Source organism: Ursus arctos, unplaced genomic scaffold, assembly GCF_023065955.2.
Source record: "Ursus arctos isolate Adak ecotype North America unplaced genomic scaffold, UrsArc2.0 scaffold_17, whole genome shotgun sequence".
NCBI classification, from domain to species: domain Eukaryota; kingdom Metazoa; phylum Chordata; class Mammalia; order Carnivora; family Ursidae; genus Ursus; species Ursus arctos.
The window spans coordinates 13605398-13632937 of NW_026622841.1; the positions used below are offsets into that span (position 1 = coordinate 13605398).

General features: G+C 47.1%; 1 protein-coding gene and 2 pseudogenes across 2 annotated transcripts in view; 1 reads left to right on the forward strand and 2 right to left on the reverse strand.

Annotated features, from left to right (window-relative positions):
- The window catches only part of TNFRSF11A (TNF receptor superfamily member 11a), a 49449-nt gene extending 31068 nt beyond the window's left edge, over positions 1 to 18381 (reverse strand). For both annotated transcript variants that reach the window (XM_057313354.1, XM_026496430.4), the window contains exon 1: positions 18301 to 18381. In XM_057313354.1, the coding sequence (XP_057169337.1) occupies positions 18301 to 18375 (75 nt within the window). In that variant the 5' untranslated portion in view covers positions 18376 to 18381. The remainder of the gene's footprint in view (positions 1 to 18300) is intronic.
- Positions 18382 to 18622: 241 nt separating this feature from the next.
- Positions 18623 to 21670, forward strand: LOC113253481 (heterogeneous nuclear ribonucleoprotein A1-like; annotated as a pseudogene).
- Positions 21389 to 23432, reverse strand: LOC113253482 (tubulin alpha-1C chain-like; annotated as a pseudogene).
- Between the last annotated feature and the right edge of the window lie 4108 nt (positions 23433 to 27540).

Below are 27540 nucleotides of genomic sequence, written 5' to 3' on the forward strand. Positions count from 1 at the left end.
ACAGAAGCAAAATGGTAAAGCTGAATGTGGTCAATGCAAATTCTAACAAATCGGATTCATCTGAGCCTATCGATATGCGAACGCTCCTGCCATGTTGATGACAAAGGCAAACAAGAGAAATATGTGGTTGGGCCTCACTTCACATGATAAAGGTTATCAATTGCTTCTGACCCATACGAAAGCTGCAACAGTCTCTGTAAGATAAGCATAGGCTTTATGTTACACACAGAGAGGTTCTTTTTAGGGGAATTTGGTAAGAGGGCTACCCGTGAAGCGGCTGGCTGCTTAGCACGCTGTCAGGCTTCTGGCTGTGTTCTGGGCTCCAAATCCTGGTTCCTGTTGAGCACCATCTGACGTGAACAGGTGGACAATTTGTTTACCCGTTCAGGAGTGTGGCCGTGATTCACTCAGCCCATTGTCTCACCTGGGGGTTTTACACCTCCTGGCAAAAAGGGGCACGTCTACTGATCCAGAGGTGACCAGATGTCATACCTTCTGAACAGAGTTTCACAGACTATTCCTTAGAATTCATTTCTCTCTCCTAAGCTTACTGTGACTTTATACCTGGACATGTCTTCTTTTTAAAAAATCAATATATAACTGTGCACGTCAGTGGTGTTTCGTATATTCACGGGGCTGTGCAACCACCATTGCTATATAATTCTCGAACATTTTTATCACCCCCAAACTGACACATCTTCTTGACAGAGCTATAGGATTACAGATCTTTCAAGAAGCAGCAGCAATTTTGCTACGGGAAAATCTGCAATGGTGAGGCAGAAAATTAAGGCATTAATCTAATTCGAGGTACAGCTTAAACAGAATGTTATTTTGTTCTTTAGGCACATTATACACTTCGTAGTATGACTTCAAACCTTCAAAATGACAACACACCTAAAACTTAAAAGGCTACATACACATATACATATATTTAAGGAAATATGGTTTGGGGGTAAATAAAAAGAATCTGGGAAATTCTCTTTAGGATGCCTGCACATTAAGGAGAAGGCAAGCCATGCCTTTGTCCTTTTTCCTCTTCCATGCTGGCTCCTCTACCAACTTTCTCTCCCTCCACTTGCAGAGCTGCAGCTCCAGGCTGAACCCTCTTGCTAGAGGACTTCGCAGCTCCCCAGACCTGGCACAGCAAGCAGCACGCAGCTGCCTTGTGCTGGTTTCACTCTGATCCCGTGCTCCACTCCCAGGAACAGGCTCCAGGCTGCTCTCTGAGTCACAGTACCTGTGTTTGTAACGATTAGGAAATCCAGATCTCTGATTTGCTGGCCTGACTTGCTTCTGCTGGTCCCCTGGGGACTTGTCTCACGGTGCTGCAGGCCAGACTGGCTCTACCTGCCTGCCTCCCAGCTTCCAAGTCCCCGAGTCCTGCCTGCTAGGGCTTGGTTTCCAGTTAGCCTGAGCTCGATCTCCTTTATGCACTGAGATCCTTTATGCCAATCTCCTTCTGCCTGGATGCCTTGCTAAGTACATCTTTTTTTTTTTTTTTAAAGATTTTATTTATTCATTTGACAGAGAGAGACAGCTAGCGAGAGAGGGAACACAGGAAGGGGAATGGGAGAGGAAGAAGCAGGCTCCCAGCGGAGGAGCCTGATGTGGGGCTCGATCCCAGAATGCCGGGATCACGCCCTGAGCTGAAGGCAGACGCTTAACAACTGTGCCACCCAGGCGCCCCCAAGTACATCTTTTGAATGCCATGTTTTGGTGTGAACGAATGGATGCCTGCCAGCCCCTCCCAGTCCCATCCCTCCTTTCGCCTATAGATTTTGGTTCTGATGTCTACCATCTCACCAGGCCTCTGGAGCCCCTGCTAGTCCTCAAGCCTTCTGTTCCGACTGCTCAGAATCGGAGGGTGCCTAACTCCACCCTCCAAGACCAAGCTCTTAATGGTTGTGAGGTGGTGGCTATTATTATTGGTAGCAACAGTAGTAAGGCAGTAATTTGATTTAAAAAATAGGGGAATTTAGCCTAAGGCTGCAGTTAATGGCCACATACAGTCTCTTTTTTTGCTCAAGCAAAAGGCTTTTGGTAATGGGATTGAGATACACAATTCAGTTATCTAGATCTTTTTTTTCCCAGTTCTCCTTTAAGATTGATTTGTTTCCTTCTAAATAATAGAGTTTTTGAACCATCATTGTTTTCATTAAACAAAGTAGAATGACTTTTTAAATTTCTAGTTATTAGGGGCACCTGGGTGGCTCAGTCAGTTGAGCATCAGACTCTTGGTTTTGGCTTAGGTTATGATCACAGGGTCATGACTTCAGGGTGGTGAGTTCCAGCCCCGTGTCCAGCTCCACGCTCAGTACCTAGTCTGCTGGAGATTCTCTCTTCCTCTCCCTCTCCTTTTGCCTCTCCTCCCGCATTCGCGCATGCACTCTTGCTCTCTCAAATAATAAATAAACAAACAAACAAATGTCTAGTTATTAAAGAATACAGTAACGTGATACAAAATTCAAAAGTAACAACAAGCTTTGGGGAAGTCTCCCTGCCACCCTTCTCCCAACCACTTCTCCCGTAGAACCAGTGCAACCGTTCCCTTGTACATCCCTGGGCAGGTGGAGGGGAGAAACTGACCTGCCCACCGGGGGAACTATTCCACAGAACAGCTGCCTTGGAGGCCAGCCTGGGGTCAGGTGTGTTTGCAGCACTTGTGTTGGGGGAATACAATGCTGCTTATAAGTCTTAGGGGGAAAAAAACCCAGCCATGTATAACAGGGTCCTCCCGCCGTTCTTCGTAAACTACTAAAATGATGTCTGGCCCACAGAGTTTATGTCAATTAACCATTGTTTTCTAATAGACTTCCCCGAATTAATAAGGAACACTAGAGTCTGTTTATAGCAAATATGCTTTACATTCCCACCCACCCACCCACATAAATTCCTTGGAAAGTCCTAGAAAAAGGAGTTGAAATGGCAAGGCGATACACTTAACTTATTTGCCTTCTGTTGCTTTACTTTCTTGTATGTTTTGTGTCGTGTGTGTATTTTTTTCAAGGCATACAGGCTGCTGTTTATTTTGACAGATGACAAACTTGTCTGGAATAAGTAAGTCCATAGTTGGTGCAAGGCTTTGGGAGGCAGGAGGGAGATAATAAATTGTAAATCAAGTTTCTCTTTACAAAGCTACATGGATTTATTTCCCAATGCAAAGCCATGTGGGGTCTAATTCTGAAAAAACCCAAAGCTGAAGAAACATGACCTCTCTGCCAGTGGAGCGACAGAGACCAGCGGGTCTATATTTAGATCCCGTAGGGAAGGTTGACTTAAATATTTATTTTTTTGTGCTGTTAAGCAACCCGATTGTAGTGAAAGTCATTATGGACACTAAAATTACTCTCTGGCTCTACTGAAAATTCACGCTGACATCAAACAAAGCAGAAGGAAGCTTGGCCGCTTCTGTCAGATCAAGGGGAGAAAAGAACCCAACCCAGAAAAACAAATGAGGGATTTTCCATAGATTTTATTTTATAAAATATCATCCGTGACTATATTTGAGAAATTTGGCTATAATTTAAGTAAAGATGGTATCAAATTTCTGAATGTTGCAGCATTGAAAGATGTGGTTTTTGTTAAGAGAGAAACTATGAAATGTGAAACTAACACCTCACTTAATAGTCCTGTTGCCCTGAGAAAAAGCATCCTTCAAGAAAGTCGCCATTGAAACTGCTCCTGCTCAGAAGAGAATACAAAGTACGAGGGACCTGTGGCCCCCAGAACACCAAGAGAACTGCTTTCCCAGCACGGCCTCATGCCAGGACACCGTCTCTGAAGACTTTGTTTCTAGAAACAAATAAACACCAAACAAAAAGATAACGGTGATGAAGACGACTGGACAGGTCAGAGCAACCTAGCAAATGCTCTGCTCCTCGAGCGTCTCCTTGAGCGACTTTTTCTCTCAGCTGGCTGCAAAGACACGCCGGAGAGGTCTGAGCTTCTCCCCTCACAGACGTCTCAATTAGTGTGTCAAAACCCTTCACCTCGAGATGTCCCGAGGAACCTTTGGGTCTTGCTCCTTTCTTAGTGCCTTTCCTCCAGAAGTTTTCAGCTTCTACTCTATCTGTTCTCGATCATGGCACAGTCATACGTCTATTGATAAAAAGAAAGCATCCTACCCTCGTGCTTCTTGGTTAAAGTTCGTAACTAGAAGTGGAAATGACACAGGAGTCATTTGTAGCTCAGAGGTCCGATAAGACAGGGTTCTACAGAAAAAAAAAAAAAAAAAGAAAAAGGAAATACTAACTAAAATAAAGTCTGGCGTGCCGGCAAGTAGGAATTCAGCAGAACAGAGGGAGGGGCCAGGAGAACACCAGAAGAGGGGAGCATGGGACCGGGCGGGAGGGCCTGGCCAGGCCGCCCCACTGGTTACGGCAGGGGGCTCCAGGACACGCTTCTTCCACCCAGTGCTCAGAATTGAGTTTCCGGTTTGGCTGGGATAGTAGAATGCTTGATGTTTCTTTAATAAAACTGTCTACATTTCTACAATTTGAGGGCAAGGAGGAGGGCAATTCTAAGCCTTTGTCTTCTCACCTATGAAATGGGGCTAATCATTGCATGCTTCCCACTGCCCTGAGGAACAAATAAGATAATCCACGGAAATGACTCAGCAATACTCAGAAAACTTAAGGCTCTGCTTCCTCACGTTGAAGCTGAAGTCCTCTCTAGTAACTTGGAGCAGAAAGAAGTGAGGTAACTGCGTTATTCACCCAGCACAGGGGTACAGCCCTGGCCAGCGGTCAGTGGTGGGGGTGGGGGGATTCTACTGCACACACCTGAGCAGGGTTAGGAAGCACCCATTACGTACATCAGCTCATTCCCCGAGGGGGGTAAAGGGAAGACTGTCACCAGAAAGGGGGAAGAAGGTGGAAAAGAGAGGGTGGGGACCCGCAGGAAACTTCTGAAGACCTAGCAATTTCCCTGAGTGCACCATCCCTGTTTACCTGTAACCTAGCTATGACCAGTAAAGGTGATGGCACACTATTTCAGCTGGGTGACTATAAAAAAATGTTGTTGTTGTTTTTAAGATTTTATTTATTTATTTGAGAGAGAGAGCGAGAGAGAGCGAGAGAGAGTGAGAGAGAGTATGAGCAGGGGGAAAGGCAGATGGAGAGGGAGAGGCAGACTCCCCGCTGAGCAGGGAACCCAACTCGGGACTCCATCCCAGGACTCCGAGATCATGACCTGAGCCAAAGGCAGATGCTTAACCGATTGAGCCACCCAGGTGCCCCCCCCCCCCAAGAAATGCTGTTAATCGAAGAGGTTTATTTTTTTTAAAGCATATTTGATTTCACATAAAGAAATGCTTTCTTATGGGATTGAAATCGTGACAAGCGGTCAGACTCATTTCAGGGGTTTTCTGTCTGGGGGTTCAGTCTGTGACACAGGCCACGCTTGGGTGAGGGCAGACACAGTTTACTCAGAGCGTCTGAGGATAAAGTGGCTGCTAGATTATATCTGTCAGTGATTTCTGTTAACTAGGACATAAATGAGTTATGACCAAATGTCCTTCTACACATTTTCATTTTAAATAAACTTGATAGAATTTCAAGCTTAGCGATTTACAGAGTATCAGACTCATTTTCCTTTTGTACAAACCAAAGCTTTGCATTCCATACTTCAGAACAACATTACTCAGGCACCTATGAAGACAGTATGTTATAAAGGCACAAAGAGAAGAAAGGGGAGCTTTTGGGGAATCCCCCATACACCCCAACAGGTCACCTAGCATACTTCCCTCACCTGGGAGGCACTGAGCTATGGGACACATTAAAAACTTGGAGACACCCTTAAACCAGCCAGGTACGTGGTCCAAGTCATAATGGAAGTGGATACAGAGAATCAGAGGGTCTAAACAGAAAACTCCCTGAGTGTTTAAAATATAATTCATTTCACAGAAATATAGTTTACACACAACTCTTAAAAAGAAACCTGCTAAATGTGAGACTCAAGTATTCTCTAATTAATTAACATGAAAAGATGTGTCTAGTTCATTTGAGAGACTGTAAAGTACATTATGATGATCACAGATACTCTGCTGATTGACCTGCTATTAAAGGATCTGGACCAGGGGGTGCCTGGGGGGCTCAGAGTCCGTTAAGCGTCTGCCTTCAGCTCAGGTCATGATCTCAGAGTCCTGGAAGGAAGCCCCTTGTGGGGCTCCCTGCTTAGCGGGGAGTCTCCTTCTCCCTCTCCCTCTGCTCTCTTCCCTGCCCCCCGGCTCTTGCTCTCTCTCTCTCAAATAAATAAATAAAATATTTAAAGGATCTGGAACATTGTAAAATGCATTTTATGAATATGTTTCCAGTGACAAAGAGGATGCAAAACCCAAAGGGCATTCATCACAGCTGGTCAACTCCTACTGGTCTCCTCGAAAATCACAAATATGAATCAACCCCCTCCCCACATATAGACCACACTCCATAAAGGGGTTGTGATTCATTTACTCACTGTGCAAATAACAGAGTAAAGCCAGTCATTCCTTTGCCTGTCATCCGCTGTGCTTATGACCAGAAGACACATTCTGCTCTAGTCAAGGGTTTAATAATAGATAGCATCTATCTCTTTAAAAGCTCTGCTATCATCAGACTTTCAAAGCTGTCTTTACTGAGCCCTCGCATACTTGGGCAAGGGATTGGCCGGGTGCAGGGCAGAAGAAATTAGCCCCTCCCTGGCCTCTCGAAGCGTTTAGCACCGGACACGGGCACAGATAGACAGACAGAGACCCACAGGACAGCGCAAGAGCTGGCACATGTACCGGAAAGATCCAGGTCCCACCGAGTCCCTGAATTTGGCCCTCCCTGGCCATGGGCAGGGAAGGAGAGAGAGCACTGCCTGGGCTCCATCTTCCCCAGCTCCAGGACTGGGAAGCAATCACAGAGGGAGGTGTGCAAAGCCCAGAGGGTGGGGTTGAGGGGCACAGGCAGAGCAGGGAGAAGTGAATGCTGGTGTTTGGGCAGGTGGAGGGAGACAGAGGAGGGAGCAGTGGGAGCCCCGGGGAGAAAGAGAGTGTCCTTGCTTATAGTCCACAGGGGAAGACTGAGAATAGACAAACATAAAATGCAATCTGGTTGTAATGACTGTGACGAAAGAAAGAAAATAGTTGATAAGTGAGGTGATCTGATGAGCTCGGGAGGGGACCCTTGGGTCAGATGACATTCAGTGGAGATCTGGATAAAGGCAGGGAACAAGCCAAGCTCACATCAAGGGTCAAGAGGAGTATTGCCGGTGGCCACAAGGAGCATTTGCAGAAGTCCACGAGTGTGCAGGGCTTGATCAGCGAGAGCAGGAAGGCCCGAGTAACTAGTGCAGTGAGGGGAGGGAGCCACAGGAAGCCACACAGCTCATTATGTCATCACCCAGATCTCGAGGTAATACACCCCCGCGCACCAGGACTGTGTGGTACCGACTGTAGGCTCCCAGCCGATGGTGACTGACACCATCAAGGTTTAAACAATAAGCACTTCATGCTATTTTCATTACCAGGCAGGAATTAATAAGATGTTGAAAAACTTTTTTTTATTTTTAATTGTGATAAAATGCACATAATGTAAAATTTACTGTCTTTGTTATTAAATATTTATTTATTTTAATTTGAGAGAGAGAGAGTACACACAAGTGGGAGCAGCAGAGGGAGAGGGAGAGAGAATCTCAAGCCGACTCCCGCGGAGCTCGGAGCCCCACGCGGAACTCGATTCCATGACCCTGAGATCTCGACCTAAGCCGAAATCAAGAGTCAGACGCTTAACCAACTGAGCCAACCAGGTGCCCCAAGAATTTACTATCTTAACCATTTTCCCGAAGATTTTTTAGGAATAGATATTATGCACAGAAAAAAAAATCTGACTTAGGTCAGGTGTGATGAAAACATACATCAAAAACATAGAGTAACTCACAGCCTATTTGATGTCCTGACATACTGGCCATTTGGACTTAGCAAATATTCAACAATTGACTTCATCAGCTATCTTGGAAGGTGTGTCTGGCCCCATCAGCACTGTCCCCTGACCACCTGGGTTCCAGGTGTGTTCCTTAAGGAAAACCCAGAGCGCTGCACTCACTAGGAAGGGGCCCATCAAAGAGCTCTACCGATTTTGCTCAACCCTCTTCCTTACTTTCCTCACAATACAGTCATTATCTCTATCCTTGCAAAGAAAACATATGGCCCGAGGGAAAATGAAGAAATAACCTTGCATTTCAAAACTTCAACTGCACGTGTCTTTGTCTTCCAGACAGATAACGGGGGAAACAAGTTCGCAGCTGTGGGCTACCTGAAAGGAAGTGCAAGGACCCTTTGTTTCCTAAACACAGTAATTAGGATGGCTTTGACTTGTCCTTACATTATCACCAGGAGGCTCCTGTGAATGCTCCTTTATTCTCCCGGCTTTTCTTTCCCGTTCTTTTCTTTGAGATGAGAACTACTTTTCTCTTCTTTCCTGTAGTTAAAGTCAACGGCCCCTGTGCTTCCAAGAGCACACTGCTCTGCTGAAGGCCAAGGCTCCTTCTAGGCCCTGCCTTCATCCTGGGGAATGCACCAAGCTAATAAGACCACCAGCCCCCAGCGTGGCCAGAGAAGGGACTAGATGGTCCCTGGCCCTCAGAGTGAAGTCCAGTGCTTCTCAAACGTGCATAGAACCACCCAGAAATCTTATGAAAATGCAGATTCTTATGCAGTAGGTCTGGGCAGGACCCGAGATCCTGCATTTCTCACAGGCCCCCAAGTGCTGCTGCAACTGGTCTTCATGTAGCAAGGTCGGAGATTATGTGAAAGACCAAGATCCAGAACTTTCTCATATCCCCAAACACCACACAGTCATCTCCACTATAAAATGGATGTCGAGAACCACCTCTCCCATTGCTGGATACAGACACTGTTTATCTTGAGCGGGAGTGAAGGAAGAACTGGCCCTCACGAAACACCTACTGTGTGCCGGGCACTATGCTGGAGACTTTCCTTTCTTTAACTCCCTGTATCCTCGCAAAGAGTTGGAGTCAAACAGTTAGTGATGCAGCAAAGCACGTAGCAAACGCTCAGATTCTTGTTAAATCGACGAAAAATTTTTCCTGAAGGACCACTGTGATCCCCTAACTTCCCTTTATGGAAGACATCATCGTTTTCTACTAGTTCTGGATCAAACCCAAAGTCCCAAGCGTGGGCTTGGAAGAGTTCCACCGATTTGGGGCAAAATTAGAGCTACCCTGGGGGAAGGGGGTTGCAAAATCAAGGTTGGAAATCTTCCGGGCTCAAATTCTCTTTTCTAATCGGGACAGCACACAGATCTGCCTCACCAGCACACAACACAGCGGGCCCAGCCTCGTGCCTGGCACTTGGGCTCAGGAAGGGGTGCCTCTCGCCCTTCCGTGAGGTCACTCTACGTTCCCTGTCCAGGCACAGCAGCCAGGTGCTCATCCTCTCTGCACAGTTAAGATGACAACCTGTCCACTGTATATTCTGATCCTTTGGCTCATTTGTAATTTTACACATAAATAAGATCTTACCGGCCTGGTCACAGAGACCCCAGCTGGACCCTGGAAAACCTGAACTCGTAGGAAGGGGGCACTATTTTATGATTTCATTTAAAAAATGTTAAACCTTGTAGCCATTAGAAATAATGGGTTAAAGTTTAAGACAGAGATTTCAGCTGTGCACCCACTGAATGTAATTGCCCCCGTATCTGATACTCCACTGTCAGGGGTTTGGGGTCTGTGTCTAGGTTTCTTGCTTCTGTGCCCAGGGAATACAAACCCCACAGGAGGGTCCCTCTCTCACTCCAAGGGAAAGCTCAAGACCTGACAGTGACCAGAGGCTATGTATGTTCTGACTCTCTTTCTGTTTCGAACTTTTCTCCTACTACTTAGGGCAGTGACTTTTAAGGCACTGAAAGACAGCCGTCATTAATAGGAAGGATTTAGATGCGTGCCATGGTAGAGACATCAAAATTGGAATCAGGTCATTTGGGTCAAGAGAGGAGTCCCCAAATTCACTGTAATTATAGTAATGCTTAGACATAGAGAACTTTTAAAAAGATAATAGGAGCTACATTCAGGCTGTCTCCCCTCCACCCCACCTCATCCAGCACAGTGAGGGGCAGGTGGCGGGAGGGGGGCACACACAGGACCGTGAACTGTCCTGGCAGGTGCAGGAGCAGAGCTATGATCCGGTTTATTCCTGTTGGGGGAGCACAGAGGATCAGAGATGCCTCTACTTCAGGAAGTGGCAGAAGTGATTCAATATGTCACATTTCTTCTCCTCCTGACTCAGGGATCAACTGGCCCACGGACCCTGGGCTGGGTGCTCAGGGTGCCAGTTGAAACTTGACTGGCCTTAAAGTCACAGCATTTTTCTTTCTGCATAACAACAGTTAATAAACGAAAGCCCTCACGAGTGTATACCCTGGAGCCTGGTTACAGTATTTCCAAAAGCACTAAGAAGCTCGCTTCTGTCCCAGCACTCCTGGAGGGCCTTGCTCCGGTCCCCACCGGTCATGCAGTTGACTGCATGAGCACTTTCCCTGAGGCGGGTAAGGCCACGCCACTGGAGGGGACCTTTAGGAGGAGTTCCAGTTCTGCCATTTATGAGCTGTGCAACCTGGGCCTCCCTGGGCCTCATTTTCCTCTCCCTCCTGGCGAAAGTGGAGTGAGGATTAGAGAGAATCTATGTAAAGCACCGAGCACATCCTGGCACACAGAAGGGATTCCACAAACGGCAGGTGTTTTTAATATAACTGATCCTATAATATTAACTTAGAGCTGAGCTCAAAACCTTTTTAGGGAATCCCAGGGTTTACAGCGGTGGTTCTCAAGCTTACTGGTGCTTGAGACTGTTAGACAGGATTGCTGGGCCCTACCTCCGGAGGTTCTGATTCCGTAGACATGGGGCAGGGCCCGGGAATGTGCGTTTCTAACAAGCTCCCAGGTAGGGTGGATGCTGGATCCAGGGACCACACTCTCCATAGGGTAGAGTCCCAGCTCCTGAGGTTTGTTCACACAGCCCTTCACGACTAACCAGCGCACCCTCCCTCGGCTCCCCAGCCGGCCTGATCCCTAGTCTCTATGGCCAGCCTTGGACTCCAGACGTCAGGACTGGACTCAGTTTTCTCCTGTCCGCTCTGCCCCTTCTCCCGCTGCCTGCCCTCAGAACCACCCCCGCCCTGCCAGACCAGGTCCCGGCTACCTGCTCCGTTCTCTTCTCCGCTCCCTCTGCCCTGCCCTGTGCTCCTGGCCATCTTGCGTGTTCCTGTTTTGTAGGGCTCATAACTGCAAGGAACGCAGACTGTCCTGTCTTGTCTGCACTGCTAAATGGGGAGCCTCCGGGGTCATGGGCAGTGTGGCAGAGGTCTGGTCTTTTCCACGGGGCCTTCTGGCCTTTCGTTTGTGTGTTTGGGGGGTTTTGCCAGTGAGTACAAAATCAGGATCCACTGAATTGAAAGGAAAAAAAGCTGACAGAGAGGTTAAAGGAACCAGAATGAATAACTCCAGGCAGAGGGAAGTTGTGGGTAACAATCTTCAACAATGGAAACACTAAAATAAAGAACATTGACCAACTGATCTTTACCCCTCTGAAAGAACAAATTTGAGGAAATGGGGTCAAATTGTGACATACTCAATTTAGGTCTGCTATAGGGAAGTTCCTGATATTGGGAATTATTAACAGTGAACTCGATTACCAAAGGCGGATGTGAATAATTTCTACTCTGCTCGAAAATGGAACAGATTCTCAATTACCGTGAAAGTTTGAGAGGTGATGCTGCTTTTATATCTTGGGTACAAAGTTGAGAGGAGGGAAGGGCTCTTTACAGGTTTCATTTAACTGGATATGGGTTTGGCAGCTGTTGGTCCTACTTAAGGAGACACACTGTAAAGTTCTCTGCTAACCGCATTACAAAGAGTAACAAATATTATTTTAAAAATCAATACCTTAGGGAAGTGGTTGGTTTTCCATCTGGGGGGTGTCATGAGAACCCACATGTGCCAACCGTGCGGGGCTAGTAGGATTTATGCAAGACCACAGTCTTCTCTTCCCACTTGCCAGGTTTAACCATCACATTCACGAAAAGCTAGAGAGTTTTTCTTCCTCATTTTTAATGGAAAGTCTTCAAATTTCTGGTGGCGGGAGGAAGTGGCTCTTGCACTCTCAACAGTGAACAGGAAATGTAATAAGTTATTATTACTCTGATAAACTAGAAGGACAGTTTTTGCACTCAGTTCTTCCTCCCACTTTGAAACCTGGCAGCTTTCTGACCGTGCTCGTGCCAGACGGGCCTCCGTGTCACCTGCTTGGCTGGATTTTTTGGGGGTGGGTGGGGGGAGGCAGAAGGGAGCTGGGCAGAGAGAAAGGGAAACGCTCCTCCTCTTCAACACTGGCAATCCACGGGAAAATGTGTTTTGTGCAAGCGAAAAGGGCTTGCTGAGCCACAGTTCCAAGGTAAACACTGCTTCTATTTACGGGCAGGTGACATAGTTGAGGCCAGGACAGGCAGACCGCGGGTCAGGTCACACCTGCTTTAATGATGGACCCTCTGGGATCCCTGGCTGTTTATCTCTCTTTAGTCTTGAGTTATGAGAGTTTTAGATTCTGCCTACATCCTGAAATTCTGATTCAAAGACACCTTTAGGTCAGGAAATGGCTCTAAATTCCAGAACACACAAATTTCCCGTGGATCCCAGGGCCTTGGGGCTCTTAGCTTGTTTACCTCGCAGGGTGTGAAGAATTTTGTCTCTGCCTCACCATAAAATCACCCAAAGCAGCTGGGATTCAATGGCCTAAAATTCATTTACTGCTGGTTTAAGAAAAAAAAAAAATCCTTCTTGATTTGAACCTGAGACAGAACTCTCCTTAATGAGCTATGAGAAACACAATTCAAATGGTCAGCTATTTTACTCTGACATCTATCACATCTTTTTTTTTTTTTTTTAAGTAATCGGTCCAACCACATCCTTTGCCCCCGTATTGTGGGCGCCTAGCACAACTCAGCGGGCTCCGAAATCGCTCCTGCACTTGGCTTCTCCTTTCTCTTGCCACTACACCGACCTGATTCAAGCCTTTACTAGCTCTTCCCCCAAAACCAGGGCAGTGGCCTCCTTACTGCCCCCTGGACCCAGCCCGGGACACCCTTCACCGTAAGCTGCAAATCTGATCATGACCCTCCCCAGCCCACAATGCAGGAAGATAAAATCTAAACTATTTTGCTTGCATATAAGGCCTGCGAGTGCTGGCTCTGTCTCCCTCTTCCCACATAATCTTGGGAGTCCAGGAATGCTGTCCTTTTTAGAGTTCCCTGAAAACACTGCACCATCATGTCTCCTGGCATCAGCCGCCCTGGGACCCCCAGCCCAAATGCGGCCCTCTTGTCCCTCCTTCTGGGCTTTAGATGTACACGAGTAGACGATAAGGAAGAAGGAGATATTCTTTCAGGCAGGTTAAAGCCCTCCTTGTCCTGGGTGCTTACCACTTAGAAAATGCTCCCAGTAAACAGGTCTCCTCCTCTAATCCTCTGCGTGCAGGTCTGGCTGGAGGGGGGAGGGTGATAGGCCCCTGGGGGGTATACGCCCCTGATCTCTGTCTCCTCCTAGCCTGTTGCAGAGTGTCCCACGTGCCTAGTAGGTGCTCACTTTGTTGGCAGAAATGAACAGAGATTCAGTGTTATTTCTCACTCTTGGGTTCCCTGTCCTGAATGTGGCAGCCCGCAGACATCAAAGGCTGAAAAGAGGAGGGGCCCCCACAGCAAATACAGATATCAAGTTATCAGCACACATCCATAAAGAATGTGCTTCAAACTGCTGACGGGGGTACTGCCGTGAGAACGGCAGAAACAGCAGCACCAGCCAGCCCTTGACTTCGGTGACAGAGGGGAAGCCTGCCAGGGGCGCTCGGGCAGGTCGGTCGGTCTGGCAGGAAACAGACGGAGCACGTCTCTCAGAATGAGGACAGAGATATGGGGCTGTGCGTAATCTCACTCGCCGCCCACTCGGGGCTCAACCTCAAAAGCTCACTAAGAACTTTAGACGGACCGAGTCTTTTGTTTTGCTGAAGCCCACTGTCTCAGTCTTGGTTTCTTCGGGCTCAGTGTTTTGGGGGTAGAAAGAATGAAAGGAGTTCCCAGCAGTGGATCCTGTGGGAAGCCCACTCATTGCAGAGGGAAACCCAAAGAAAAAGTGAGTGACTTCCTACCAACCAGGTGGAGAACATAAGGTGCTCTGCTCGGAGGGAAAATCACCTGCTGGGCAGAATGCTCCCAGCCCAGCTCTGGACGCGGAGGGGAGGTCGGTTGTCTTAGGCTCAGCCTAGGGTACTTCCCTTGGGGGCTGGGGTCAGGATGCTGCAGGGAGACAGCAGACAGGCCCCTGGTTGTCTAGGGAGGCCACCTGGCCAGGAGGGTAGGTGCCCTGGGGAGTGAATCACCTGGAGAGCCGATGACCATCAGGGTGCAGACCCATACCAGCAAAAAACCCAAACCAAACCAAGACAAAACAAAAATGGCCTAGACAACAGACAACATTCTTAATCCATTGGACACACCGTGTGGGAAAAACACTAATATTGTTTTTCCCTGTACTTGAAAAATAGGAAAATACAATGAGGGAAATTTTAATACTGACATGGCAGATAAAGTTCACGCAGCACCTTCTTAACACAGCACTCTCTGCAAAGGAGGCCCTGGTCTGGAACTCCCCTTTTCATGGCCTCATAAAACACTGATTTATTGACCTTCAAAGATACACCTTTATTGTTTCAGTTTTCCTGGTGTAAGAATTTCTGGTAGATAACCGAAAAAGCAAGCTCATATTTCCTTATCAACACAGAGAATATGTTTATATTACAGATTTGTCATTTTGGTGGGGGGGGGGAGTAGTGGGAAGGAAGTAACAGGCGAGGCATTTGAAATACTTTGTTATCAACAGAATGGACTAAAAGATCACTGATCTACATGTTTGTGGTTCTCCAAACAAAGCATTAACATATGGCCAAGTCTTCTCGTTCTCAGATGGGAGGGGGCAGGAACACAGCGGGCAGGTGCCCGTCCTACAGCCTGGAGCTCCACTCTGGGGGATTTCCTCCGTGGGGCCCCCCCAGGCTTTTCCAGGGCCCTGTGGCTTATCTGTCTCTGATCGGTCTACCTTACCACCTCAGCAAGGGCCATACAAGAGCGAGCTCAAAAACTGTAAATGTTTAATGTCTTGTCTGTTGTGGGTTTTCCTGAATTAAGTGCTTTGTACTATCTGTGAAGTCATTAAAAAAAAAAGTGGGTTGTTTTTGGTTTGTTTTTTCAAGATTCCTTTAGGCCTGAAACACTTACACCACCCTCTTGATTAGAAAGCTTTCTTTCCCCAACAGCCTCTTGGCATCAATCCCTCTCTGACCCTTGATTTTCTATCCATGCTGCAAAGACCACTTCAGGAAAAATCTCTTCCTCCAGAAGTCCACCCTGATTGCTCTAGCTGTGCTGGGTCCCTCCTTCCTTCCGTCCCCACTCTGCACTTCCGTCATCACGTGCTGCCTTATTATTATTATTACAGGTTCACCCGTCTAGTCCTCTGACTAGACAGTGGCCCGTGCACGCAGTTGTCTTCGTCCTGTTTCTCACTAGTATGGTGTCGTAGGCCATAAATCTTGTTGGCCTGGGTCCGAATGAATCTGCCCTTAGGTCTTAGATAACTGGGGACAAACACGGCTACGTCTAACCAGTGACCTTAGTGAAAACAGCGAGCGCCTCTACTTTCTTACTTGGAATAAGCAGCAGAACTATCAACATAAAAACATAAAATGTTGTTATCTTTGGGCAAATACTGAAAACTAATTCCCTCTCAGATACAGGCAGACAGAGATCTAATCACAGAAAGGTTTTAAAAGGCAAAACTTTCAGCCTTCTAGGGACGTTTCAATCTATCTACCATAATGTCAATGAAACGAAATACTTGTAGATAAAGCACTTTCTAGAAGCCAGCATTTACAAAACCAGTACCCCTGCCTCTCCCTAAGCCGTTCTTGTGAACGAATAGAACAGGTTGGCCAAAGAAGCAGTAACGAAACACACAGCGAACCACACGCCACAACTGAACCTACCACGTTACCATCTGGGGATACTACGGCCACTGTTACAACACCTTTCAGAATTAATGGATTTCCACTGGTGGGACTGGGCACGAACTTCCATCATTTGATTAGAACTGTCGCAATATCATTGGCTTCCTGTTTAGGTATGATTCAAAACTGCACCTAATTCAAGTGGCCAAAAGGGAAAGGGAGGGGAAACAGCACTTGTTGAAAGCTATCTCTGAAAAATAAATTTGTTTGGATAGCATTTGCTGTTCATTAGAATCTACTGTGTCGAATGAACAGATGTATGTATATAGTTCTTGCAACAGCAGCGTGAGATGCTTTTTTGAAACTGCGTAGTGGGTAGGTTTTTCTCAGGTAGCTAACCGTTCACTGGAGCCCTGGTCCTTTAGTTCAAATGAGGTAGCACCCTGTCCAACCTGTCGAGCACTTCATTAAGCAACACCTGACGTGCTTACAACAAAAAATTCTATTAGGTTTTTCCGCCTTCTTTTCCCTCAACCATTCTAAGAGACCCATACTCCTAGGAGCAGAATAGAAGAGAGTCTTCTGCTCCAGCCTACAGCACATTCCTATTACTTTTGTCAAGACTTTAAATCCTAGGCCGGCTTCCCCACCCCACCCCCTTCTCTCACCCCAAACACAGCTCTACACGTGCCCCTCCTGTCTTCACGGGATTCTGGGCCGTTCTGCGGAGCCCCGTGTCAACAAAAGCCTCAGCCCTCTCTCACAGAGAAGGGAAATCTGAAACTGCCCAAACCAAGAAAACCACCACCATTTACTCTTCCCTCTGAAGAACTTCCAAGTGTACAAGGCGTTTAGAGTATTTGTGGTGCTGGGTTTGCTGCACCATAGCTCTCCTCCAGGACGACAGAAAATCAGGAACCAGGGGTGCCTGGGTGGCACAGCGGTTAAGCATCTGCCTTCGGCTCAGGGCGTGATCCCGGTGTTCCGGGATCGAGCCCCACATCAGGCTCCTCCGCTATGAGCCTGCTTCTTCCTCTCCCACTCCCCCTGCTTGTGTTCCCTCTCTCGCTGGCTGTCTCTATCTCTGTCAAATAAATAAATAAAATCTTAAAAAAAAAAAAAAAGAAAAGAAAATCAGGAACCAGCTTCATAATTGGCAACTGTACTGAGTGATGTGGTCAAGAAATTTCTTTCTGAGAGAAAACCAGGTGGCAACAAGGATCTGAGAGGACGTGCTTCTTCTGGCACGGGGCACCCTTCCCGCTGAAGCCATGCAGCCCTCCCAAGGCAAGGGCCGATGGTCCCCGTGGGGAGCCCCAGGTGCATCCCGGGCTGGGGAGCCCCAGAGGGCTGGCTCTGGAGAGGAGGAGCCCTGCGCCACAGTGCATGCCTGCCACCCCAGCCCCAGGCCGGGCTGAGCTCGCGCACAACCGGGCTCAGGGTGGGGCTCCCCCCTTCCCCCGGCCTGAAACACCCCATGTGCCTTGGTTTCTCAAACTGCAAACAGTATTCTGTTCTAAAATCATCCAAGTGTTATCAAGGACAAGGGATTCTATGGTTATTCAGAGCCAGAACCTGACCTGGTGGACCTTAAGCTGTCAGTGGGGAGACTCGGAGGGGAGGGGGAGGGAAGGACGAGACATAAAAAACGGGGGGGGGGGCATAAAAAGGAAATCTTATGTCAGCTTTTCTGCAGAAACTGCCAAATTCGGTTTCACTGTGCGCTCTAGACATCCCCGTGAGGGGACGAGCCTTGCTCTCGTCTTCAGATGACCAAAGAAACGGAGGTGGGGAGAGGGTGCGAAGCCAGGTAGAGGGAATGGCCTCGCGCTCCCGAGGGGCTCAAAATGGCCTGGAAGGAGAGATCGTATTTAGGAGAGCTTACTAATGTGGGCACGGCGGCGGCTCCGAATTTTCCCCACGCTTATTCGGTTCCCAGGGGAATAGGGGCCGTGTCCGCAAGGCAGCTACTCTGCGTGGGAACTTGAATAACTACCTCAAAGTCTGCCACAAAGTGGACTTTTGGAAGCCCGTGTCCGGGTGCTGGGGTCTCGAGACTCCGGGCTCTGCGCCCCAATACCCCTCCAATCGCCCTTCCCGTCCCTCCACCGTCCAAGCCGCGAACCCCTTTCCGCCGTCTCCTGCTTCTCCGTCCAGGTCCCAGGACGCCTCGCAGCCCCCGCGCCCGGGTTCCTCCCAGAGCTGCCGGGCAGGCGTCGCGCGCCGGCGCGGGTGCGCGGGGAGCGGGAGCGGCCGGGCGGCCTCCTTACCTGCAGCGGGCCGAGCAGCGCGCAGATCGTGAGCAGCGCGGGCAGCGAGCGGCGCCGCCGGGCGCGCGGGGCCATGGCGCGGTGGGCGGGCGCCGCGCTCTGCGGCCTCTGCTGCCCGGGCTGCGCGGCCGTCTGGGACCTCGGGGTCCGCCCGCCCGGCCGCCGCGCCGCGCCGCGCCCCGCCCCGCCCCGCCACCTGTCCCCTCCCGTCGGCGCGGCGCCCCCCACCGGCCGGGCCGGGCCGCGCCCGCCAGGTGGTGCCCGAGCGCGGGGCGCGCGCCTTCCGGTGCCCAGTGCGCGGGCGGACCCGGGCCACTGGGAGCTGAGGGCGGCGGGGGCGACCTGAGGGTGGGCCGCCCCGCCGTCCGCCTCCTCTGCAGCAGCGGGCGCGTGAGTTAGCCCGGAGCTTCCAACCCTTGGCTCCTCATGTTGCACGCCGCCGGTGCGCAGACGGGGTTGCCTGGTTTCCACGCTCGCGGGCACCGACCAGTCTGCGCCCAGACCTCCTGGGCCGGCTTCCCGGGGATGGAGGGTAGCGGAGGCCTAGCCCGCCCGCCCGCGGCCGCCTGGAGCCCGCGCGCTCAGCCCCGGCCGACCCGGCCTCCCCAGCAAGGGTGGACGCCCCGCCACTCGGGAATTAACCAGAAGAGGATCTTCGTTGGGGATTTTGTGGACTACTGTGCAAAGGTCACCACGGTATACCGTCCAGCACGCCTCCTACAATCCTCCTTCAGAGTGCTCCGGCCAGCAGCCAGTGTTCCTGCCTCTCCTCCAGGATCTTTCTCCGGGCCGCCAGCCACCACCCCGTCTCCGCCCCTGCCAAGGCAGCGGCCTTGACGCGCCCCTTTCCAGGTGTAGAAGTGGCCACCGTCCGGGGCACTGTTCTGTCACTTGCTAGTCCTTGCTTGGGAGAGTATCTTCCCTCACATTCTAGGTCTATGCCGGACGCGCACACGCCCCCGCTGCTTTGAATAGGTAACTTCTTGAGTGAAAATACTCGTCCGGTGTCAACAGAAGGTTCTGTTTTGAATTTCTTGAGCGCCGGAACTATGGACTCGCCTTACTTTTGGCCCAGTGCCTGGTGTATCCCAGTGAATATTCTGTATGATCTTCTACCGTTGTTGGGTGAAGTGGGTTTTAAATGTCCATTGGGTCAAATTGTTTGAAATATTTTCTTTTCTTTTTTTTTAAGATTTTATTTTTATTTATTTATTTGACAGCGAGACAGCCAGCGAGAGAGGGAACACAGCAGGGGGAGTGGGAGAGGAAGAAGCAGGCTCCCAGCGGAGGAGCCTGATGTGGGGCTCGATCCCAGAACACCGGGATCACGCCCTGAGCCGAAGGCAGACGCTTAACCGCTGTGCCACCCAGGCGCCCCTGAAATATCATTTTCTACTTGTTCTGAGAAAACTGGAAATGTACAACAGGAACTGTGGGTTTATTTTTTCCTTTCAGTTCTCAATATCCCACCCCCTGTTTTGAAGCTCAGATTAGAGGCATAAACATCTTGGGTTATTATGTCTTCTTGAAGAATTGCATGATTTTTGATCCATGATAAACCTTTGGGTTCTGAAGTCTACTTTGATATTACTTATATAGCCTCTTCACCTTTCTTATGAATAGCATTTACATGGGGTAGTGCTCTCTCTCTCTCTCTTTTTTTTTACATTTAAAATAGAAACTTTAAAAGACACATCAGCCTTTCTGCCCATGGATGCTGGTGAGTAAGCGTGTTAAAGTCTCCCCTCCCACAGCTGTCATGCCTAAGTCAGAGTGTCCCGAAGAGCCTGAACAGCTGTGGAAACTCATCATGGGAGGTTTGAGCTTTGAAACAACTGACGAGAGTCTGAGGAGCCATTTTGAACAACGTGGAAAGCTCATGGACTGTGTGGTAATGAGAGATCCAAGCACCAAGCACTCCAGAGGCTTGGGGTTGTTTGTCAGGTTTGCCCCTGTGGAGGAGGCCATGAATGCAAGGCCGCACAAGGCGAGTGGTCTCAAGAAAAGATTCTTAAAGACCTGGTGCCCACTTATCTGTAAAAAAGTTTTGATGGTGGCATTAAAGGCAGCACTGAAGAACACCATCTAGGAGATTATTTCGAACAGTGTGGAAAAACTGAAGTGATTGACTGAGGCAGTGGCCAGAAGAGAGGCTTTGCTTTGTGACACCTGATGACCATGACTCTGTAGACGAGATTGTCATTCAAAAATACTATACTGTGAATGGCCACAAACTGGGAAGTAAGGAAAGCCCTCGCTAAGCGAGAGATGGGAAGTGCTTCATCTAGCCAAAGAGGTCGAAGTGGTTCTGGAAACTTTGGTGGTGGCCGTGGAGGTGGTTTGGTGGAAATGACAACTTTGGTCATAGGAGGGAACTTCAGTGCGTGACGTGGCTTTGGTGGCAGCTGAGGTGGTGGCAGATACGGTGGCGGCAGGAATGGCTATAATGGATTTGGTAATATTGGAAGCAATTTTGGAAGTGGCGGAAGCTATAATGATTTTGGCAATTACAACAATCAATCTTCAAATTTTGGGCCCTTGAAAGGAGGAAACTGGAGGCAGACGCTATGGCCCCTATGGTGGTGGAGACCAATACTTGGCCAAACCACGAAACCAAGGTGGCTATGGTGGTTCCAGCAGCAGTGGTAGCTATGGCAGTGGCAGACGGTTTTCATTACTGCCAGAAAGCAAAGCTCAGCAGGAGAGGAGACCCGGTGAAGTGACAGGGAATCTAGTTATCACAGACATGTGAATTCAGCCAAGCACAGTGGTAGCAGGGCAAAGAAGACATGTTTTGGACAATACTCTTGGGTATGGGCAAAAAACTTGAGGACTGGATTTGTAATTGTATAACAGGTTATTTTAGTTTTAGTGTCTGTTCTGTGGAAAGTGTAAAGCATTCCAACAAAGGGCTTTAATGTAGGGTTTTTTGTTTTTTTGTTTTGTACCCATGCTGTTGATTGCTAAATGTAATAGTCTAATCATGACACTGGATAAATGTGTCTTTTTTTTAAAAAAATGTGCTGTGTAAAATTAGTCTCCTTGAAGTCACCTTGGTAAGCTGTGAAGTTAGAATTCCTTCAGGGAGGTGCCAGGTTCCATTAGAAATTTACTTGCAACCTGCTTGGGCACGGAAGCCATTGTCTCCACAAACTTTGGTGTAGTTGAACTGACAGTTAATGTGTTGTGACCTGTAGTTTACCATTAAAAGAGTCACCCAAGGAAAGTCATGGAGTTTATTTGGTTACCAATATCATTGTTGGCACATGCTATGAAGTATATCTAAATTGAATTATGGTATCAGATAAAATTATAGATGGGATTAAAGCTTGTGTATCATTCATTATGTGTTATCAATAAACAATTTAATATCCCCTTGATAATAATAAAAAAAAAATCACTTTTGTTGACAAGTTAGGGCCACAATGGACGGCTTCACAGAACAATGGAAATAGGATAGTCCCAAGACAACAGAGTGTAAAATTGCAGCAGACATGTTAATACTCTTCACCCTCATCCTCTCTCTGAGAACTATCCATGCCAGCCTCCTCATAGTCCTTCTCAAGGGCAGCCATGTCATCATGGGCCTTAGAAAAATCTCTTCTGCCATGCCCCCATCCATGTACCAGTGAACAAAGGCATGCTTGCCATACATCAGATCAACCTTGTGGTCCAGTCAAGCCCAGGCCTCAGCAATGGCTGTGGTGTTGCTCAGCATGCACGCAGCTCACTGTGCTTTAGCCAGATCTCCACCAGGTACCACAGTGGGAGGCTGGTAATTAATGCCAACTTTGAGGCCAGTGAGATGCTAGTCCACAAACTGGATGGTACGCTTGGTCTTGATGGTGGCAGTGGCAACATTGACATCTTTGGGAACCCTGTCGTCATGGCACAACAGGCAGCAAGCCATGTACTTACCACAGCAGGGGGCATATTTCGCCATCTGGTTGGCTGGCTCAGAGCATGCGTCGGTGGTTTCTGCTACAGTAAGCTGTTCATGGTAGGCTTTCTCAGCAGAGATAACAGGCATATGCAGCCGGAGAGAAGTAAATGTGGGAATAAAGGCACCAGGTTGGTCTAGAATTCTGTCAAATCAGCATTCAGGGCTCCATCAAATCTGAGGGAAGCAGTGATGGAGGACACAATTTGACCTATTAACCTATTTAGGTGAATGTAGGTTGGGCATTCAGTATCGAGGTTTCTATGATAGATGTCATAGATGGGCTCGTTGTCTACCATGAAGGCACAATCAGAATGCTCCAGGGTGGTGTGGGTAGTGAGGATGGGGTTGTAGGGCTCAACTACAGCTATGGAAACCTGGGGGCTGGGTAAATGGAGAACTCCAGCTTAGACTTCTTGCCATAATTGACAGAGAGGTTCCATCAGCAGAGAATTGAACCTAGAACCAGTACCCTTACCAAAGCTGTGGAAAACCAAGAAGCCCTAGAAATATGTGCCCTGGTCTGTGAATTTGGTCCAAGGTGAGATCAGCGATCTCCTTGCCATGGTGTAGTGCCTAGGGCCATAGTTATTGACAGCATCTTCCTTTTTTTTTTTTTTTTAAAGATTTTATTTATTTGACACAGAGAGACACAGTGAGAGAGGGAACACAAGCACGGGGAGTGGGAGAGGAAGAAGCAGGCTTCCCGCTGAGCAGGGAGCTCGATGCGGGGCTCGATCCCAGAACACTGGGATCATGACCTGAGCCAAAGTCAGACACTTAATGACTGAGCCACCCAGGTGCCCCTGACAGCATCTTCCTTGCCTGGGATGAGCTGCTCAGGGTGGAAGAGCTGGCGGTAGGTGCTGGTACAAACTTCACCAATGTTGGTGGGTTTCAGGTCTACAAACACTGCCTTGGGCACATACTTGCCAACACCTGTCTCAATGAAGGTGTTGAAGGAGTCATCCACTCCCTCAATGGTCTTGTCATTTGGCATCTGGCCATCAGGTTGGACACCTGTTCCAGGCAATGGAGTTCCCAGCAGTCATTGCCCATCTGCACACAAGCCTGGTCACCATGGATGAAGATGCCTGAGACTTGAGGGCTCTGTAGGGCTGAGAAGGCAAGGGGACAGTGACATGATCTCCCACTGACAAGACTACCAAGGATTCCGGGGGAGAAGCGGTGAGAGGCAGGTCAGCCTGGAGGGACCCAATATACTGCCTTCCCTCCCTACCACATTCTCAGCCAAGTGGCCCGAGGGGGGACACTGGACCCCACCCAGGCCTCTGCAGCCCCGCCTCCGACCCCCTGGGACCCTATACCCATGAGGTTGCCTTGGCCTAAGGGTGTGTGATGCTGATTGGTGGGTTCAAAGGTTCAAAGCAAACTCCTCTGAGCCAGAGGAGGAGCCAGATCTCAGAGGGGAGGAGACATCCTGGGGCCACAGAAGGGCCCCAAGGGTGAGGAAGAAGATGGAGAGGGCTATTGTAAGGTTAAGAAAGAGGAAGCAGCTGCCCTGTCCTCAGTGGGTTTCAGCGGTGCATCAGGTAGGCAAAGCCCAGGTGAGAAAATGTGCCAGGTAAAGAAAGTTCTGGCCAGAGCCTTGGGAGTGCAGACCGTCCAGCTCTGCCACGTCCCTGGGCCTGGACCCTCCATTTAAATTTTTATCTATTTAAAGTGACATTAAGGGGCGCCTGGGTGGCTCAGTCGTTAAGCGTCTACCTTCAGCTCAGGGCATGATCCCAGAGTCCTGGGATCAAGCCCCACATCAGGCTCCTCCGCTGAGAGCCTGCTTCTTCCTCTCCCACTCCCCCTGCCTCTATTCCCTCTCTCGCTGGCTGTCTCTCTCTCTGTCAAATAAATAAATAAAGTCTTTAAAAAAAAAAAGGACAGCATGTAATTGGGTCTTGCTTTTTCATGTTATCCATTTTGACAGTCTCTATCTTTTGACTGGAGTTTTCAGACCATTCACATTTAATGTGATTATAGAGATGGTAAATTTTGAGTCTACGATCTTGCTACTTGTTTTCTGTTAGTGCCAATGTTTTCATCTTCTTTTGGACTATTTTTTAGGATTCCATTTTCTCTCCACTGTTAGCTTATTTTATATACCTCCTTGTTTTATTTTTTACCTCTGGGCTTACAGTATCTGTAACTTATCACAGTCCACCTTCGGATACAATTCTGCCACGTCATGTATAGTGTAAGGACCTTAGAGCAGCATACTTGCATTTCCCCTCCTGGCATTGTGCTATTGTAGTCATACTACTTGTTTTGCTCTGTGACTGCCTACTGTGCAGACTGCCCAGTTACTTTTGTGCTTTTGGAAAGCACTCTGGTAGTGCTGATTTAAAAAAATTGAAAGTGCAAATATCCTTTGAAAAAGCAATTCCATGTCTTGGATTCTTATATATCAGGACATAAAGAGAGACATACAAGGATGCTTATTTACCTTAGCATTTTTGTAAAACCACAAAAAGAAAAAAATGTGAGTGTTCATGGAGAAATGGTAGAAAAATTTCTAGTCCCTCATAGTATAGAATATAATGCAGCTGTTTAAGAATATTAAGTGGTTTTGGAAAGATGTCTATCATATACTAAGTAAAAGAAGCAAGTTACAGAGTAATATCCCATGTTTGTAAATAATCATAAACATGATTTTATTTATATACACAAAGGAAGTTTCTAGAAAGGCAATAATAATAGCAAACACTAATAGCATACTTAAGCATGCAAGTTCATTTAATCCTTGCCACAGCCTTGTAAGGAATAGTATTAGTCCTATTCTACAGATGAGGAAACTGAGCACAGAGTGGTTAATACCTTGCCTTAGGGTCACTTGCCAATAGTGGCAGAACTGGGATTCAAACCCTGGTTATCTGGCTCTGGAGGGTTATCCTGTCTCACTAAGCACAGATTTTTACTATCAGGTGAGTTGATGAAGGGAAAGGAGAAATTAACAACTTTAGTTATCTGGACTACTGTTGTCTGGAATGTGGAGACAGGCTTTCTAGAAAAAGTAATGGTGTGAAAGCCAGATGAGATTAGGATTTTGCTACAAGGAACTGACTTGTGGAGAGGGTACTTTCACTGTGGCACTTCATGAGAAATACCAAGGCTTGCTCCTGGCACATTTCCAACATTACCCCCTTCTTTTCTCAAAAAAGATTAAAGGACTTAAACTTCTGCTTGGAAAGCCCCAGAGGTGAGTATGCTGGTTTTGGAAGCACTTTGAACAAAAGAACGCCCATGTTAACACATTGAATCTACTAGCAAAAGAAGAGCTTGATCTAAAAAAACCTAAATTACTCTTTGAAGACTCTATTTCTATATTTACAGAACTATACTCACATAATTCAAATATTTTATAAATATTAACGTAGAATAGCATTTGTTAACAAAATCCACTAAAATGGGCTTGAGGATGTCATCTTTCCTATAAAAACAGCATTATTATTATTAGGAACATGGAAGTTATTTCAAATACTGTTTTTCTCTCTTAAGTGAAGGATGCACACATTACAGGCAGGTTGTTCATCATTTACAGAAACTAGTTTAGATGTTACTTATGATTTAAGAAGCCCCACGTTTACCAGCACATGTACAATTAAATTTTGGTTATATGTAATAAATGTAAAAATACATTTTAAGCAAAAGATATTTTAGTACCTAGTAAAGTTAAATGTTTCTGAGTTTAAAAAGTCATCGGCTGACAATGAATTGTATTTACTTGTACTAAGGAAAAACAAAGTACATCATGCAGATACAGGAATCATCGGTTTATATGAAAACTCTTCTGCATGGCTAGCGTGCATCTCCCTCTGGAAATCCCCACTACTTCCCACTTCTGTGTGAGCTCTTTAGTTTTCAGAACCAAAAAGGTAACATAAAAACGTAGCTATCATTTTGGTTTCTAGTGGATGGCTTTTGAGTCTTATATTACATTTTAATGTAGTATTTTAATATTAATGTAACATTTTAATCTTCACTTAGGCACCAGAAAACACAGGCACCATCTTGCTAATGAAATCCTTATTTTTTGACCTAATGATATCAAAACAGTTACTGTTACTGTGGTAAGGAGCTAGAGAGAATACGTAAAAAAAGCAACGTTATTAAGTAAATGTAGGACATCACAAATCTTTCTTTCAGTGAAAACTTACTAATAAATACAAACGTTTTTATTACCTACCCTGTTATGTTCTGCTCTTCTCATCTCGCCCATAAAACACTTTTTAAACAAAAGTAAGGCATTGATAAATCAGTGTTGATTCAGAGATAAATTAAGGCACAATACTATCCTGTAGTGATACCCAAACAGAACCTGAAAATTTATGAGAAATTTTGAACTGTATACACGGAAACCTATCTTGCTTGTTTTGGTAGACGAGAATTTTTTTTTTTTTTAGTTTTATAGATTTGGTATTAAAAATAAATGAATTTCTGAACTGAACTGTCAAATTAGTAGTTATCACTACTATTTGGATATTTTGTTACACATAAAATGGTGTCAAGTGGAAACAGAAAAAGAATGTGTATTTCCTCTACTTCCTTTCTTCTTAGCTCTACTTTAATGATACAAGAGACAAAGTAGCTGTATGTCCCTTACACAAACACAGGTATTATCCTATATGCTGACGGCACTTCTGCTTTCAGACCGTCAGGTTCAGACTGGCCACAGTAGACAACTAGCACTGCCATCTAGATTGAGACAGAACGGTTTCTTTTCAACAGCACTTTTATTGAAGTAGAACATACATCAAGCATACAGCGTGGCTAATTGTCATAAAATGAAGATGTACATGGAGCCAGCACCCAAATCATGAAGTAGAACAGAATCCCCAAAGCCCCTTTAATTGTTACCCCCCTCTTGCTTCTTGATAGATTTAATTAGAATACCAGTGATTCACTGTGTCTGCCTTTGGACTTCATATAAATGGAGTCTGCACTGTAGTATTATCTTGTGCCTGGTTTTTGTTCAACATTGTTTGTGAGAATCATCTAGCTCATTACTGTATAATTTCCATTGTATGGAATATATCACACTTTATTCATCATTTTACTGGTGAAGGATATTTGGCTTATTTCACATGTTGGTGGAGTCAGATTGCTAATATTTAGTTTAAGAGGTTTCATATCTAAGAGATTGGCCTGTCATTATTCTTTTTGAATTGGGTCCATTTTTGGTGTCAGGACGTTGCTGGGCAAGACTGTGAAATATATGGAAGAACTCTGAAATGGTGTGTAAGAATGCCATTATTTTTTTTCTTAAATATCTGGTAGAATTCACTGAT